General features: G+C 37.8%; 1 protein-coding gene across 1 annotated transcript; it reads right to left on the bottom strand.

Annotated features, from left to right (window-relative positions):
- Positions 1–12,776: 12,776 nt before the first annotated feature.
- LOC105053262 (cation/calcium exchanger 1-like) lies at positions 12,777–15,037 on the bottom strand. The gene is given in 3 exon segments (XM_010934360.4): positions 12,777–13,152; positions 13,155–13,466; positions 13,469–15,037. Coding segments are annotated over 3 exon segments (1,671 nt in total). The 5' UTR covers positions 14,523–15,037; the 3' UTR covers positions 12,777–12,847.
- Positions 15,038–19,676: the final 4,639 nt, after the last annotated feature.

Genomic DNA, 19,676 nt, shown 5'->3' on the forward strand with positions numbered 1-19,676 from the left:
TTTTTTTTTCTTTTCTTTTCTTTTTTCTTTTATTTCTCTTTTTCTTTGGTTCCATGATGAAACAGGATATTACTTCCCTTCTCTTTCATTTTTTTTGGTCGGATAGGAGAGGATAAATGGCTATCATGGTCATGATCTAAAGGTGCAGTCAGAGGTCTAGTAGTGGATGACGATGCTAGTCAATAGTGGCTATCGATGGATAGCTGGCAGTGAGGATTGACTGATTGAAAATGAAGAAAGAACTCAAAAAAAAGGGACCTGGCTTTTTTTTATCTTTTTAGCATTGGCCACTCACCAGCGGCCATAGATTTGCCGTGAAAGGTCATAGAGAGGTTGGGCAATCCGACCAAGAGTCCAACGTACTAGGACGATGGCGCCAATGGTTAGAAATAAGAAAATGCTGTAGAAATAGAGGATGCAGATCTTGATCAATTATTGGCGAAATCAGTAGCCAATGGCAGTATTTAAGGTCGTAAGGAGGAGAAAAGAGAGAAAATGGGATCAAGACATTATCTTGGCTCCAGCGGTAACTCAGCTCTAATTTTCAGCAAGCATAGAACTAGAAACTAGTGAACTCAAACGAAGAAAAGAAAGATAAATAAGAGAGATAGATCATGGTGGAGGGGCATGGATAGAAGAGAGTTATTTTATAAAGTGTTTCTTAGGCCCTGGCTGAGTCCAACGGCCCTGAGAGTCCGATTGCTATTGGGACTCATCGAAGGAGTAAGACTCCCAATGGGAATCTTCTCCAATCGACTTTCTTCTCTATTTTTTTTCATACTTAAAAAATCAGGCAAATTATTTTGGGCTGTTTTTTTTTTTTTAATTTTTTTTGTGGTTAGACCAGGCTGAAGTTACTTGGGTTGGGTATAACAAAAGCCTCCAAAGTTTTTAGAATGCTCCACATAGTAGTGCACATCTCATTTTGCTTTATTTGATTGTTGGCTTGATCCAAGGGTAGCAATGTTGGTTATAGCAAACTTGATGAGATTACTAGATGGCTGTTGAGCAGGTGGGAAAATGCCCTCGAATTTGGTTATAAATATGGACCTGTTTAAAACTCAAAAGATGATCTTGACCTGTTAGCATAAGATCTCTTCTTTTTTCCTCCTCTTCCTCTCTCTTTTCTTTGGTACAAGAGGTTCCATCCATTTATTAATAAACAAGAGATAGAGAGAGGGATTTTCTCTTCTACAATTAGGTAACAGCGGACAGTGACTAGACTCTAATCTTAGTTAAATGTCTAATATATTTATGAAGAGAATATATATATATATATATATATATATATATATATATATATATATATAGGTAACAGCGGACAGTGACTAGACTCTAATCTTGGTTAAATGTCTAATATATTTATGAAGAGGATATATATATATATATATATATAGACCTTGTCATACATAATATTTTTGGACTGGATTAACTGCGCTAAAGTAAATGATGCCTCAGCGCTACACCAAACTCAGCCTCTTGTTGTCCAAGTCCAATCCTTTGAAACAAGGCAGGCAAGGGTGGTCGTAGACCAAAGTGCAACCCTGGTCTATTTGCAGAGTCCAGATACTGGAACACAAAAAGTGGAACATCCACATTCCAAAGAGCATGAAAATAGTCCGGAGTCCTTTTTTTTTAGTTTTATATTTTTTATTTGAGGCTATTCTGAAGCACAAAGGCCCATCTTTCAGTATTTTAGAAGGGGGAGAGAGAGAAAAAAGAAAAAAAGAAAGAAAGAAACATCTCATTTAGGGGTGTAACTTAAGCTGAGTTAACTGAATCTAGCCCATCCCATAATTGGGTTGGGTTGGGCCAATGCAAGTCCAACATGCATTCGGTTGAGGTTGAGACTTTGAACAAGCCATCTCCACGTCAATTTGGCCTGACCTAACTACAGTTCAGTTAGGCTCCCAACCTGAGCAATATCCAAACATAACTCTGATATGATTAAGCTCAAGGCCTAACCTAGGTCACACATTTTTGGTTCCAATCTTATTCAACCCCACCAAACCTGTCCCAAGCCAGAGCTATCTTTAGATTGAGAACTTTGATGTTGAGCTGGGTCTGGCCTTTGGGTGGTTTGTTTTGCCCTCAGGTTAGGTTGGTTGGGTATTCTCTGTTGGAGTTGCACTCAAGTTAACCCTATTACCCTACCTTCCTAAGCTGTACTACTAATCTTGACGCGAACAAGTTAGGCATACTTGAATATACACAAGAGCAGGAATTTGGTTAACAGACACAGTAAGATTATACTTGAATCATTGTGTGGGCAAGGTAGGGGAAATAGCACCAGATTGAACATAATTTGATGTAAGAAAATTAGATTTAGATTTTTTTTCCCCCCTATTTGTTGGGATAGAGGAATAAGTAGGAAGATGAGGAGACCGAACCGATCAAATTATCAATAGTATATATATATATATATTTAAGAAATAATTATCATAATGATTCAAAAGGTCAGTCCTCAACTATAAAACTCAAAACATGATCATTTTTGAACTAAAGCCAACCTTAGTTCAAGGTCAATGATGGATCCTAGGACCCATAATACAACTGAAGCAAAGTGGGCTCAGACCTAGGACAAGCTGGACTCTAATCCGATCTGAACTTTTTGCATCATTAGTACTTTGTGTTAAATCGTTTTCACCCACATATGAAGCTCAGAAGGCACCAGAATATTGCATATTATAAGAGAATCTAATCATACTGTAGGCTTGATAGTCAAAGTTAACAGAGACTCTCTTAGAAATCAAGGGCCCAATGTACATAATGTTACTGCTAACCTTTGAAATCATATGATAGGATAGAGAATTTCTATCTTTATTCCTTTGACTATGTCTATATGATATCCACACATTTCTATTGCTACAAGGCCCTAAAGATGAATTGGTAATAAACCAAATTGAAGAGTTAAGAGTTACACCGACGTGAACCACGAGCAAAATTTGTAAAAGAAGTCTCAAAATCGTGAAGTACTCTCCGATTTAAGATCCTCTGATGCTTAAATCAGCTGAGACATTCAAAATAGGTAGTGAAAATCGAGAAGTAGAAAGAAAGAAATGAGAGTTTGAGTGAAGAAAAGTATAGCAAACTTGATTTTTTTTGAGAAATTTAGCAGAATTTTGTTTCTGTTCACTCATACTTGATTTACTTTCTGGAGAGTACCTTATCCCCCTTTATATAAAGGGAGGTTGTTTAGGTTTTCAGAAAAAATTGTTAGGCCGTTAGAGATCTATTAGGCCGTTTGACTGTAAGAGATTTATTAGGCCATTGGAGATCTGTTAGGCCGTTAGGTTGTTGTAACAGAATGGCCAGTTATGCAGATATCGTGGAGCGGCTGCCAATGTAGCAAATGAGCTGGAATATAACTGAAAGACGCTTATGGTTAAGATGGATGACAGTTGTCAAATAACCATCTGTAGACGTGGTGGTACATTGATAATAGGCCGATGTGGGATAGTTGACATCAGTAACTATCTGAACTGGATATCATGCCTTTAATGTTGATAATCAAATCGGCCGATAACCAAAATAAAACGAAAAAGATCGAAAGCAAATCGAGTTGAGCATTCCACTTACTAGCAGTTCTGAATTAAATCGATTAGTCGATAATACTGAAGAGAGAGATCGATCATAGAGTACTGATATAATTTGAAAGAATATTTAATTTAGATAATAATTTACTATCATATTTCTAGATGATGATGAGGTAGGATAATATACATCAATTTTTTCTAAATCAAATATGCAAATGATCAATAGATTTTATAGTTGGATCATTCAACAAATAAAAAAAAAAATTATTCTTGGAAACCAGTACTTGAGTCTCACTGGGCAGGTGCCTCATAACAATAATATCAAAGAAGGATATTCCATTGCGGATGACATGGAATTGGGTAAAACCGATGAATAAAGAAAGAATGATTGAATAAAGAATACATCAGCTTCCTCAAAAAAAGAGAAAAAGGAGTTGATAAAAAAAAAATGTTTCTAGGAATGAACAACTTGTCCTTTCTGATATGAGTACGAGATGAACGGCATCTTATCTCACTCCTTTTTTTTTTTTGGGGGGGACAATATCTTATCTGACTCCTTTGGAATGTACCAAGAGATAACAGTAGAATTTTGTAAGCATTTGGCAGATGGACCAGAATGCAGTCGATCAGCAACACATCATGCACAAACAAACCCATGTGCTTCGCACCATCCAGGAACTTTCTTTCTGCAAGCTCTGGACCCCACGAACCAACAGCCTAGAGATCTGGTTGCATGTATCATCCATTGAAGTGGTTTTGGATACTTTAGAAGAGTTTTTGAGTCTTCTGGATGGATGAAGGGAAACAAAATGCGTCTTTAGAGGACAGTTAATAGTTTGCTTTCAAATGGAAAAGCTGGGTTTTGAAAATTGGCATGGAACTGTGCTTCAAAAAGCTCACTAATATATCCAATACGAACTGCAGAGAGATAAGTAACTTTGTAGACATGACAGTCCAAGATGCATTAAAACAAACTAATATAAGGTTAGGCATATGATTATTAGTTCGTTAGGGTTAGGCATGATAATGTTCAAACTTATGATATATTTTAAGCTGGATTGAGTTCTGCAGGTGGAGCTTGCCTCTCTCTCTCTCTCTCTCTCTCTATATATATATATATATATATATATAGAGAGAGAGAGAGAGAGAGTAGGATTGAATTCTAGAGGTCAGGTTTGATGTTTTAAACTATTCTTGACTGGTTTATCCATGTGAGACTTTAACTTTTGTTAGATCACTGCTTGACTGTAATTTAAGATAATTGAGTCAAGGTTTATGAGAGGGCACCTAGTTCCACAATTCAGTTTGGATTAGTTCTTTGTTGGATTTTTGTGAACTATTCGCATGAGAGTGCAAATAGATCATCTCAATTATTCATATGCCAAGATCTGACTTTGGGCTAAATAATGGTGGGATCTTGATATAGTAACCGGCAATTAATTGAGTTGGAAAATCAGCGAACTGGCATCCTATCTGGTTGAATTATGATGTCAGATCTATGAGGATGGTTTTTAGGAAGACCACAAATCAATTGATTTTTAGAAAACCCGGTTATGTCAAAAAAAAAAAAAAAAATCTTTGTTAAAAAATGAATCTCTACAAGAATTCAAGCTTCTGACTAGAGGATATATTAAGAAACTTTTCAACCAGCAAGGCATGATTTGAAATTGTTTAAAGTTGATGATTTAGTATACTTTACACACACACACACACACACACACACACACACACGCACGCACGCACACACATACATACATTCATGCATACATACATACATACATGCATACATACGCACATACATGCATACATACGTGCATACATACATACGTACATACATACATACATACATACATACATACATTATATGTATATGTATATTCCTCAAAAGAGTTATTTTAAGGAATATTCAACATGCAATTTTGTCTTTGTAGCAAATGAAGAAAACAAATATGCTTTATTTTATCCCTTTGGCCATCTTTAAAAATTTATTATTTGAAGTAATTAAAAATAGAGTAAATTACAATGATCTTCCTTAAAGTTTGAGGGAATTACAAACTCCCATCTAATGTTGTAGAAATATACATTTTACTATTTAACTTTTACTATATGCATGACATATAAACCCATACTAATATTTTTCTATTAAATAAACTAATGGTCATGCTAATATCATCACTATCTAACCTATTTGAATCTTAAAATATCTTATATTTTTTATTTTGATATTTTTTTATTTTTTAAATTTTAAATTTTTATGTCTGATTAGGGGGTTATGTGTATATTTCCGAAATATTGGGTGGGATCATATAATTACCTCAAACCTTGAGAGGGGTCAAGGTATTTTACTTTGTGAAAATATGAATTGGTTCTAAATATTGTTTTTTACATTATACATCATGTTTTATTTTTTCTAAAGGTATCATGATTCATGATTTTTTTGTTTATGCCGCAATTGAAGGATAATTTAGAATGTACATCCATATGATCAAAAGCAATAGTATTTAAATTAGAAAACTATCAGTAGTTATATGTATTTTTCTAATATTATATTTAGCTATGCATTTTTCAAATTTTTTACCATATTTTGATATAAATCGGGTACAATTGCTTGATTCGATATTTGGACTAGTGACTTGATCACTCGAGCCCTTGACTAGGTTAGTCTCCAGTCCGAGTTTAGTACATCTCAGATTTAGTCTAGAGGTTAGAAATTAATTGTTGGGTTTTATAGATGGGTTGGATAAGTTCTCAAGTTGGGTTTGGGGCCATATTCAAGTTAGGCTTTCATCAAGTTCAGATTTCTTTTCCTAAGCTTATCATGACATGTTACTAGCTAGTCATTTGTATGAGATCATGAAACTGTTGATTGCCACTCCAATTGGGAGACATCTAAGTCATCTTTTTTGTGATGAATGGATAGAATTAGAACACACACACACAAAAAAAAAAAAAAAAGAGAAAAAAGATATACGGAAATCAAAATGCACCATACTAAAACCCTTTCAATTTCTTATTAATTTTGGATTTAGTGGAACCGCACCTTATTTTTCAGTAGCTTTACTTGATTCCACATTCTAGGTCCAACTTGACTCCGAGATGATATTAGTAAATTTACAAACATCTATAAGTTGGGTATCTTGTCCAAGTGTAGGGTTTTCGGTTCAGATCTTCATCAAGCTGTGTTTCAAGCATATGACCTAGGTAAATTTAATAGGTGGAGCACCCAACCCACTATTTTCTTAGTGGAAAGAAAATTTCCAACCACATTATGCAAGAAAACATCCAATACTGCAATATTTAGTTTTATCAACAATTTACTCTATACAAGATTAATTAACAACTAGATAAAAGATACCATTACCAACATATATAATTAACACTTTTTGTTGGTCATCTAACACGAGTACAAAATCCACTTGTTTAGCTATGTAATTGCAAGAAATTATGTGGGTTACCAAACAAGCAATCATTCCTAAGTTTTTCCACATGCCAGTGAAGAAAAGCTAAAGATCATTTATCTGACGCTGCTCACTCTTGGTTTGTCGTCCATGGGAGAGACCTTATCATTCTAGCTTGTATGCAGACAAGAGGACCTTCAAAGGAAATGTCCCTAGAGACAGCTGCCTTTTCCCTTTTTTTTTGGGTAGAGAGAGACAGCTTCTTTGAGAGAACATCTTCCTTTTCTTCCATATTTAACTTCTTAATTTGATGGTGACCATAGATAAGCTCAGGACTTAGAATAACAGGCCAAGGGAATCAGCTGGTTCCTTTTCAATCAGACCAACGGCTGGTGCCTTACCTGTTTGGCTTGTCATTCCATGAATGAAGTTTTTTCCAGTCCTCAAACTTAAGGGTCCCACATTCATAAGCCTAACCTTGGTCCTCAATTGGTTCAGTCGCTTCAACCTGGGCAAGCTCGACCTGCTCCGAATTGGTTTGTTGATGCAGAATTTGGACTTAGAGTAGACTCTTTCATTGTTCTATCTAGGTATTAGGTGATAAAAATATGACACCAAATTAGCATTATGAACTTTGGTTCCATGGGCTAATTTTGCTTATAGTGCCCTAAAGCTTTTTTAAGTCCTCAAGCCTAAAGTCTCCTTATTCATAATCTCCATTTGTCCGATTAGGTTAACTAGATCGATTTTAACCCAGATGGATTTTTAGCTTATTTACATTAGTTTAAGGTCAAGAATTTGGACTCAGATGCAGCATTTTTTATCCTTTTATGCTGCTTGGTGGATTTGGCAACGGTGAAGACCTAATAGCATGAAAGAGAAACTAATTGCAGACATGCTGGGTTATTCTTTTATTTACATTAGTTTAAGATCCATGTTTAAGTCCTTAAGCCTCAAGTCTCCTTATTCAGAAGCTCAACTTGTCCAATTAGGTTGATTAGATCGATTTAATCCGGACAGAGTTTTAGCTTATTTACATTAGTTTAAGGGCAAGAATCTGGACGTAGATGCAGCATTTTTTATTCTTTTATGCTGCTGGTGAGTTTGGCAATGGTGAAGACATAATAGCATTAAAGAGAAACTGATTGAAGACATGTTGGGTTATAAGAGATGTTTGGCAAACCCCCTTCATCCATTTTTTTTTTTTTTAATTTCTTTATTATTTCTTGATTCTAATCATTTACGCTAAATGAACTCCAAAGCTACATCCACTACATACAGTAGTTGTTTTGCTTTCCTACGGACCAACACATTAAAGGGCCCAAGTTTGACCATTAGGACCCCACTAATACCTCAACTGTAGAGGAATAGATGTGACTCCAGAATCCAACTTTTCTTTTTGAAATGGTTTCACCTCATAACTCTCAAATGTTTTTCCAAAACAATCTGATGCTGCTTGCACAAGGTTCTGTCTGCACCAGCCTCATGTATTGAATCCCACATTTATTTTCAGAATAGTCCCAATATATTGTTCGGATTTTATTCCATGATGTTTTCTTGCTCCAGAGCCACATGTGACTCCATCAATGATTGAAACATGAAATAGTCACATTAAAGTCTCTGTTGGATAGAGAGCTCCCTACCTCACTAGTGCTAAAACAAAGTTATCCAATTTGATCTACTCTAATAAGCTAAAAATATAACCAAAATCTAAGAAAACAATAGGTTCTTTCATACACTAATTTAAGAATCATCATGTGGATTTCGGTCCAATCAAGCAAGTCTCTTGGTTCCTCCATAAGTCCTTATTGGTTGTCCCATGGACTTGGTTTAAGAATCAAATAATTCATTCTTTATAACTCATTTCTATCATGTGGATTTCTGACCATTGCTCAAATCCTTTCCTTCCCCCATTCTTTTTTCGCTTCCATTGGCCAACCGCAAAGACAAACGAGGCATGGGAATTAATTGCCTACAGTTGAAATAACTCCAAAGATACTGTTGTGACCCGTCTTCTGACCGCAAAAGAGTGTAGAGATCCTTGTCGCGTGGTGTCCTTGGCCTCTCTACGTGGAACTGGGTTGAGGTCCGCTCTGACAGAGGCCAGGCCGGTCCAAAGCATCACGCAGCACTCATGGTGTCCTTTGTGGCGGCCGGCCCAAGGCAAGCAGTTCACATGACCAATGGGGTCCCACCCAAAGGTCGTATCCCACAGAGAAATGTGGGACCCTCTGTCCGTATCCTGCTTGCCGATATCGGTCTAAATGGAAAAAGGCACAGTTAGAATTTATGTTATTGTTTTTTCCTGCACGTTCCTAAATCCGACAAAAAAAGGTGCTTGGTGGTGGACCAATTTTGGTAGTAGAATGTCACAGTACCAATAAAATATTAAAGAGATGGAGCCAAAGTCTTTAATCCTTCCAATATGTTGGTTTGGATAAGGGAGTAGTTCCAAAAAAAACTTGAAAATAGTGTTTTATTGGTTTGTGGAGCTAAGATTTGACCAACATAAACAAAAGTTTGGATGTAAGACTGATACTTAGTAGTATGATAAGTGTTCCACATGTTGTGTGTAGGATTAAGTCTTCTATTATGTATGGGTTAACTGTGATTATAATGAATAATAACAAAAGTATTGTGCTTTAGCATCAACAAAACTAACATGGGTATCACAACTAGAAATGTGAACTTGAGCATATGGCATTCTATCCAAGTTCCCAAAATCAATTAATATCAAACTAACTTTCTGAAAGTTAAATTAATATTTAATTGTTTTTTATTGTTTAAAGGAAAAGGGTAAACTCTTATTCTTTGTTAGGGATAAAGATCAACACAAATAAGCCAAAAAAGTTCCAGGGACAAATAAAGAACGTTGTGTATAATTCAAGATTACAGCTGGTAGCAATAATTTCCCTTTTTTTGTTTGAGGTAATAGATGACAACAGCCATCAACTTTCTGGTACTAATACTTATTTAACTAATTTTCAGCAAAAGAAGTTATGTAGCTTATGAAATCAATATTTGTAATTATATTTTTCGCAATAACTAGAGAAATTGGAGGCAGATAAAACAAAGTGATTTGCCATCATTTACACTTTCCCTTGACTATTCACTTTCCTATTTTTGTTTTAATGACACATTTTCGGAGATTGCAGCTGACGATTGCTGACATGATCTTGGCAACAGCGGCAAAACAAACAAGAACATTTTGGAGCTAGCTTATAGTTTATCCCATTAACAGGCAATGCTTTTAGATTTCCCACTTTAATCATGTCACGAATAATTAGACCAGAAGCTCATCTAAATTATGCCCTCAATTTTCCTTTATGCTCTTTGATTTTCCTTTTTTTCTTTTTCCTTTTTAATGAATATCTTGAAACTGATTTGCAGAAAACTGCAAGACAAGAATACTATTAGTGTGCAGACATGGAATGTTAGGAAAAAGCTTGGAGGGGGAACATGGGGTTGAAAATGGAGAAAGAGTCTATATTGTGCCGTGTGAAGAAATTATTGAAGTGTCAGAAGACATAACAAACAGCTCTGATTGTTTTTTAAAGCTTAACCTCTCTGTAGTCTTTGTTATTGAAACTTTGAATTCTATGTAGTTTTGTAACTTCCACTCTCTATAGTTTTTGAAGCTTCTTCTCACTATTATTGAGAAGGGTTTGTTTTGCTCCGTAAATATCTTTCTGTAAGGACTTTAATAAATCTAGATGGCAATCTTTACTTCCCTTTTCTTCAAGAAAAAGAACAAAAGAACTATTTTTTATGTGTCAACATATAAAAAAAATTAACTTTATTTTATAAAATATATGAGATGCAGTCTACCTATTTCGCTCATTTTCTATGGGAAATATCTCAATACGATTGTATGATCAAGTCTTCTGTTGCATCGTAAGTACACCTATTTTATCCACCGTGAATACTTAATTTACACTAGGCTAGTGCGACAACCTCTGAATTATTAATTGATACGTGTGATATACTGTCACAACATATTTAACATATCATAGATATATGATGATTCAATAATTTCACTCAATCCTTTACTTATGTTATTTTAATTGCAAATCATCCAATTGGTAACATATGGTATAATTAGGTTGCGTATCTTGTCTATCGTACACTATACAGTGCATGAATCTATTAACTCCAACAGATGAAAAAATCGTGGTTCGCATTTTGGGTCAAAATGGGCATGAAATTTGGTTGGGTATGCAATAAGGAGATGTAATCTTATGTAAATGCATGTAAAATGAGGGGGTCTTCTCCAATTATTATATGTATATATTAATGGGTATAATATTTTGATGCGTCTATGTGTCAAAGGTCGTCGGAGGCATCGTCTCGGACCTCACGAAGTATTATCCGCTCCAGAACGGCGTATGCCCGCTACAGAAATCACAACCGCCGTCCTTCACGATTTTGTCCTTCGGTCGAAAAGCAAAAGGCGCCTCGTGAGGAATGCGTGCTCGTATCCCATTTAAGCACATGACACACCAGAGTTTGCCCGATGTGGGACTATTAAGGGGGTCCCCCATGGCCTGCCACAACATAGCCCCCACTCTGGAGGGCATGTGCTGTAGGTCAGGGGGCGGATGCTCCTATCTGGCGCGCTACTGATATGTCCACGTGTCAAGGGTCGTCGGAGGCATCGCCTCGGACCTCACGAAGTATTGTCCGCTCTGGAACAGCGTGTGCCCGCTACAGGAAACCATAACCGTCGCCCCTCATGGTTTTGTCCTTTAGCCGGAAGGCAAAAGACGCCTCGTGAGGTAATGCGTGCTCGTATCCCACTTAAGTACATGACACACCAGAGTTTGTCCGATGTGGGACTATTAAGGGGGGTCTCCCCACGGCCTACCCACAACATAGCCCCCCACTCTAGAGGGGCATGTGCTGTAGGTCAGGGGGCGGGTGCCCCTTCCTGGCGTGCTACTGATGCGTCCACGTGTCAAGGGTCGTCGGAGGCATTGCCTCGGACCTCATGAAGTATTGTCCGCTCCGGAACGGTGTGTGTCCGCTACAGGGAACCACAACCGCCGTTCCTCACGATTTTATCCTTCGGTCGGAAGATAAAAGGCACCTCGTGAGGAATGCATGTTCGTATCCCACTTAAGCACATAACACACCAGAATTTGCCTAATGTGGGACTATTAAAGGGGTTCCCCATGGTCTGCCCACAACACATTTCATCCTCTCAGTAACTCAAAAAACTCGGACCATTATGACAAAGAACAAATATATTGCAGTAACCCTAGTCTCTGGGAAAGTGTCAAAAATGAAAGGCACATTGTAGCCAAGAACGAATTAACTGCTCACTACCATATCGAGATTCATCTCTTTCATTGGCGGAATCGCAAGAGCCTGATGATAATTATTGCTGAATCGACTTATAAATGTAAATTTTTAGTTTAATAAAAATCACGAATTTTAAATTTTTATACTCAAGGCATGGTGCTCAACTTATGAGACTGCTACCATTTAATTTGTGCTTTGGCTCAGAGAGTAGGAGGCACATGCATCACGCTATATATATATTTGCCTGGAACTTGCAACAAGATCCAAGTATAGCTCATTTGAAGAGTTCACAGATGGCAAGTTAAATTGTGGACTTAAACTCAAGCCAAATTATATTCCATTTGGATTTAGTTTAACAAAAAAAAAAAAAAAGGGGGTGCCGACTAGCTAAGTTTTAACTCATGAGAAAAAAAAAGTTAAGGTCATCATGCATTTTTCTTGGAATTTGCGATGAGATCCACAAGCAAGGGAGTGCAAGTAGAAAAAGAGGCTTATATGCAATTATTTATAAATCCAAGGGAGTTGATTAAAATTCCCTCTCGATAGAATATAAACCTCTAAGATCATAATCAAAAGAGGAAAGAATAAAAATAAAAAAGGAGACAATGGTTCTCAAACTCGCACGAACCCTAGGCTCTGAGATAGCCTCAAAGACAGAAAGAACAAGTAGATAGCCAGGAGTCCAATGCCCACCACCCTGTCCAGTTTCATGTCCTTCCTTGGCAGCATCACCAAGGCCCACAGCAGCCCCCCTATCATAAACCCTAGAATCTCAAACAATGCTGGTGTAACCGGAATCACAAATGGCTCCGGGTGCACAGCCCAAGCTGAGACCACCAGTGACAGCCCTAGCCCTGCCAAGGTGTTGAAGATAGGACCAGCATAGCACCCAGAAATGGCAATCTGGGCCCCATCGTGCCCCCATTCATGGCCATCGCCACATTTGCTATCAGGTCTCCTATGGAGTTCCCCCATGCAAGCACCGTTAACCCTAATATGGCAGGACTTATCCCAAAGATGTAACCCAATGAGACCAAAAGCCCCACCAACTCCTCAGCTATGATGTAGGTCCACAGCACACTCATCAGGAACCCTCCTGCTAGCCACGGGAAAAGCACCTTCTTTGGTGGGCTACCCTTCTTTGTTGTATGGAGTGCAACGATTCCCAACACCAACCCCACCAGCCCTGCGTATAGGTATACCGTCTGTCCTTCCTTTGTGCCCACCCTCCTCTCTTTGAATTCCACAGTGTTGCCACTAGAAGTGGTGCAAAGGTGGCCGAGGCCACTGCAAATGGCCTGCACCACCTCTCCTCGGACACATCCGGTATCGTCAGCCTCCTCGGAAGGTATAATGGCATGTCGATGAGGTACAGAAACCACCCAACGTAGTATGACGCCATCTCTTTGAAACTGGAGTACTTTAATGGATTCTGCTGCTGCTGGTTGGTATCTTGAGGTGATTCTTTGGCGGGCTCGTCGTCGAGCTCCTCGTCGTCGAGGATCGGCACGGCGAGGTCCTCGTACTTATTATCGCGGCAGAAGTGGGTGGCGGACACGACAGAGACGTAGACGAAGTAGAGGGAGGAGAAGGCCATGGCCTCCCAAATATTGACGCGGCCGAGGAGGAGGATCGTGAGGAGGGACGAGAGGACGAGCACGAAGAAGCATACGTCGCGCACGAAGCACGATCGATCGATGCGCGCAGCCCGAGAGCCCGAGCTCGCCGCGCACACGTTGATGATGCCCACCACCACGCATGACACGAAGAAGGCGCCGCCGAGAACGCTGCTCAGGCCCACCTCGCCGGATCCCGACCGGAACGAGACGATGCTCGCAAACACGTCGGGGGAGCCATTGCCCAGAGACAGAAGGGTGACCCCAGCTATGGTTGGTGATAGCCTCAGCTCCCTCGAGAGGCTCTCCACAGCGGTGCAGAAGTACTGAGAAGCGGTGTTTCCTAAGATGTAGAACAGGACTAGCAGCCAAAGGGCTAGAAGTGCATACCCTAATGGAGGATATCTCCCACAAATACAATAGAAAATATGGAGATAGTTGATATAACCTTGGGGGACACATGCGATGTGGTTCTTGAGGTAGAAGCATTTGGAGTGATGATCTTTAAGCTTTTGTAGGCCAATGCAGCCATCTCCCTTAGGAGCCTTAATGGCTGTGAGATTGAAAGAAGGTGAAGGAGACCTTATGTGGGTGGTAAAGAAGAAACATAGCAGTAGTAGAAATGTAGTGTTTATCAGGGCCTTGAACTTGCTGGAGAACACAAAAGCCATATCTAAAAGCTCTCTCTGGCTCTTGTTACTTCCAGTCAACGAAGAGAGAGAGAGAGAAATTGATGTTCAAAAAGGCAGTTTGGTCTGTCATGGCTGAGCAAAGGCATGAAAAGAGCAGATAAGATTTTGGTGGAGGTGAAGTGACTCGAGAGATATTTGTTTGGTGAAGGGAGGTGAAGGGTGAGAGGCATGAAAGGCACGGGGAGAGAGAGATGCAGGGCAGGCCACCTTAGGAAGTCTTTTCGGTGGTTGGGTTCTTTGGATTCCATGAGCCTTTTAAAGCCTCGGTGGTGTTTCAGCCCTTGGGAATAGGAACATTTGGCCTTTGGGTTACAATACTAAGGAGAAAAGATCTAGGTAATCTTATTGCGCAAATGGCTAGATGAGCTCAACTTATCCCATGCTACACTAGCAACAGCAAACCAGTCTTACTGCAAACTAGACTACACTTCAGGACCCGGACAATACAAGAAAAGGACAGGCGTCAGTCTATGGTTTGTGGGTCATGGTGTTTTGTGTTTACAGTTAGTGGAGGCTACGGGCGTCCATTTAGCTTGAGTGGGCCTGGGGCAGTCCTGACAGCATGTTCCATGTGTCACTTCTATAAAACGTTCTAAGGCATGTGAAGAGGGGAGTACGGATTTGCGGACACCTGAAAGTAAATTGGAGGAATAAATTTGGAAAGTAAGAGTGGGAGGGTCGGTAATTTGGTTTCCCAATGAGATATACTGGACATACTCGGAAGCCGGATGGAAACTTCCTCTGAGGGCTTGCGTACGTATGGATGGTAACAAAGGGAACGCGATACCCTAACCCTAAGGTTCTCAGAGGGGTCATTGGGCTGGCGTTATTGCTCAAGACATTGCAATTCGTTAATTGCCTTTGCTTTCATCTTTTTCTCTTTTCTTTTTTTTTTTTTTTTTTTTGTTTGTTTTTTGTTTACCTTACTGTTTTTCAATAGAAAGTGATGGACTGGCTAACTTTCTTGTCCACGAGTTGTTGCTGAAATTACTGATGCGGATTGAATGATTTGGATGCAGTCCAAATGATTTGGCTTTGGGATTTGGACTTGGACCAACCAGGCTTGTCTTTAGGTAAGTTAGGTTTGTTCACGATGTTACGGGCCAAAACTAAAAATTTTTGACCGCTTTGAGCTGATGTACTTCGTTTAAGCTAGTAAATAGTTTAATTATTTTTGAGCTGGATTATATACAAAAACCGAGTTGGGTGTGAAAAGCTTTTAGTCCTACGGCAACATGAAATGCACGAGGTATCTTTTGCGTGAAAGTGAGAACACCTTTCTTGATACAAACCCAACATGGGATCGTACAACCACTGGATTCTGAAAGATCTATGCAAGAAAAATGTATGGAGCTCAAAATGCATTGAGATCTATGCATCATGCGGTCCAACCGTCAATATTAATTGTAAAAGAAGATCAATAGTTCTTCCAAGTAAAAGATACAAATATCATCTTCTCCAATTTTCTCCCTTCTTTATCCTTCTCTTCTTGAGTAGCACAAATATTGTGCTCTACCAGATCCTCTAAGCATCATCTTCATCTCTTCTAATGTAAAAGATTTTTGGGCTTTAAGCTCAGATTGCAATTTTCGTATGAAAGAATGAGTGATCTTTTTTCATGATATCAATTATTGGATCATATAATGCACAGTTTTAAAGCACTCCAAATATTTTTATTCATCTATTTACATAGATCTTGAAGTAACCATTGCACAATCAAATGGTGGATTTGCATAAAAGAAAGAGAATTATTCTATCACACTAAAGATACAACCCCTCTCCTTGGAGTGTCGTAGCAGAAATCTAGATATTATATCCTATTAGTATGATTTCCACAAGCCCATCTATATAACCTATAATAACAAAATTACTATCTTAAAAGAAACACTTTAAGTAGTTGTTTTGCCTAGCCAACTCCTTCCTTATTTCTACCACCTTTTTTTCTACCATTATCTTCCTTTTCACCCTATTATTCTTAAAGTTAAGAGCTCTGATTCTTGTTGTGATAGCCTGATCTGCCGTATGATTTCCAAAGTAGCCCCCCCACCCCCCGCCCCACCCCAAAAAAAGGAATGAAGACTAGGAGTCTTCTTCCTTATTGAATCCGGTTAGAAATCTAACTCCTAAAGGCTGCCAAAACTCCTAAGAATCTTTTATAAATCTCCTTTTCCCTCTCCAAAACAATCCATGATAAAGCCAACCCTCTTCTCTCTTCTTTCTTCCTCTTTTCTTCTATTGATGTTGCAACATCCTAGACTTGTATCCATCGAAAATTGGAGTCGAAGATGCCATCGGAGCTCAAGATAAACGCTGATCCCACCTCGATCTCCTCTCTCTCTCTTTTCCTTCTTTCTGTGGCATTTGGCACAGTAACCATCCACCGATCTCGCCAAAAAATCATGAAGAAAGAATCTCCTATTTTTCTGACATTTCTTGCACTTTTTTTGGCCACAGATGCTGCCATCCCTTGAAGCCGAGCCCTAAATCGAGTATCCGATCTACCTATGACACTTTCTGGTGAAGCCATGACCGCTAGGCGAATGGCCAACGACCAAAGAAATAATGAAACCCTCTCTAATTCGATCCTCTTTCTTTTGATTTTGGTAGCCCGATCATCATCGACAGCTGTCCACTACTATCCACCGTCAGCCACCTGCTATCGCCACCCATTGTCGATTTTTCAATCATGAACCACCATCTCTTATGCAGCCAAAGAAAGAAAGAAAGAAGAAAAAAGAAAGAGAAGAAAAGAAAAGAGAGAGAGAGAGAGAGAGAAGGGTTTCTCTCTTCTCTCTCTTTCTCATGTCTTTCTATACCTTCTTTCTTTCTATCTCCTAAAAAAAGAAAAGAAAATAAAAGAAATAAAAAGACATTCTCTCCTTCTTCACTTTCTCTCTCTAGATGATGACTGGACCATAGTTAACTATATTTTCTCTCTACTTTCTCTTTTTCTTCACTTACTTTTTCTCTCTCAGAAGTTCTATAGATCTTATATTGAGTCGTACTTTTCTCTTCTAAGGACTTGAGTTGATCTTGGCAAGACAACTTTGCATCATGACTTTGATGCCTGGGTGGTCTATCAGACCGACAACTTTGCATCGCTTTGATGCTTGACTGGTTTATCAAATCAATCATTTGATCAATAGTCTCATTTTATTATTATTTATTAATTAAAAAAATATGATTATGATTTAATATTTTAATATGGTCATCAGATTCTTTTAATGAAGTTTGAAGATGTAGGATGAACGAAGTAAGTAGATCTTATGCTTATTTATTTTTAAATTATTATGTTTTCTATGCATATGATCAATTGCTGATGAAATTATTTGTTTCATAAAATAAGCTTTAGCATATGTGATACGAAAAATATATTTTATTATCATAAATGATTTCATGAATATGTTTGATAAAAATAACATATTTATGAAGTATGAATTTTATTATTTTTTCACTTACATATGTGTATGTTCTAAAAAAATATATAAATATTTTAAAGACTCTCAAATTACTATGATAGTCTCACTAAAGTAGGGTCAATCGACAAACAACCATGTACTAATGGATATTTGGTAATGAATACGAATTATGGTATCTTATCGATTATGATAATGACCCTATCATAGATATAAAATGATCATAGTATGAATATTTATGAGTAATATTTTAAAATATGATATATATAAATATATGACAAGAATGATTTATGAATCATCATATTTATAAAATTTTATGATTTATTCATACATATATGATTGTCTTCATGACTCTTTTATTATATACTATATGAAATACTTTATTTTTGTAATATATATTATTTCTAAATATTATATTATCATAAAAAAATTTATGCTTGATTCGATAAAAAAGCATAGGTTTTATTTACTGAGCTAGTATAACTTATACATCTTTATTTTTTTCTCTTTTACAGAGGAATAAGATTAGGAATGACAAAAAATTCATATTTGAGGGTCTATATAGTAAGCTTAAAAATTTTATAGCTGGACGATCATAGAATTATAGTTAATTATTTATGAATTTTGAGACATAGATTTGATATTTGATTTTGAATTTATATATTATGAATTAATCTTGATAATTAATTACTTAATGAATGATGAAATTGAATCTTTTATCATATTTTATTTATGATAGATTTTAGTTGATTATGATTGATTAGCTTCGTGTTATTGAGGACGGTACCTCTTGATAGTATGACTGTGTTATATCCCATGTTTGGAACATGACATTTTATGGTATCAGAGGAATAGGGTTGATTATGAGTAAAAAATTAGGCTGAGGTTTATGATTTATAACATTAATAGAAATTGATCTAGAGTACTGAGTTCTAGTTAAGCATGGGATTAGATCTAAGTTGCACAGTGAAAGTATGATAAAGATGATATGAAGATTAAGTAACCTCATTTGTTTGAGAATGAAGGTATGATAAGTTTCGAAGATGAAACTATTTTTAGGAGGTAGAATGTGATAACTTAGTCTATCGTGTGATTCTCAAAGCAGCTCTAAAAAAAAAAGAAGAGGAACGAAGACTCCCGATGGGAGTCTTCTTCTTGGTCGAATCCGGTTAGAAATCAGACTCCTAAGAGCTGTCAAAAATCCTAAGAATCCTCTATAAATCTCTCCCTCCCCCTCCAAAGTAATCCACGATGAAGCTGGCCCTCTTCTCTCTTCTTTGTTTCTATTTTTTCATTGAAGTTGCGACACTTTAGACTTGTGTCCGTCGGATTGGAGATGGAGATGCCACAGAGCTCAAGATAAGTGCTGATCCCACCTCCTCTCTTTCTTTCCCTTCTTTCTGTGGTGTTTAGCACGTTACCAGCCACCAATCTCATTGGAAAATCATGGAGAAAGAATTTTTGATTTTTTTGATTTTTTTTTTGCTTTTTTTAGCCACTGATATTATTGTCCCTTGAAGTCGAGTACCCGACCCCCCTACGATGCTTTTTGGTGAAGCCATAGCCACTCGCAAATAGCCAATAGTCAAAGAACAATGAAACCCTCTCTATCCCATACTTTATCCGATCCTCTTTAGATTGATTCCTGCCAACCGATCATCATTGGTAGTCGTCCATTGCTGCCCACCGTTAGTCGCCTGCTGCTGCCACCTATTAC

Source organism: Elaeis guineensis, chromosome 10 (assembly GCF_000442705.2).
Source record: "Elaeis guineensis isolate ETL-2024a chromosome 10, EG11, whole genome shotgun sequence".
In the NCBI taxonomy this organism is placed as follows: Eukaryota; Viridiplantae; Streptophyta; class Magnoliopsida; order Arecales; family Arecaceae; genus Elaeis; species Elaeis guineensis.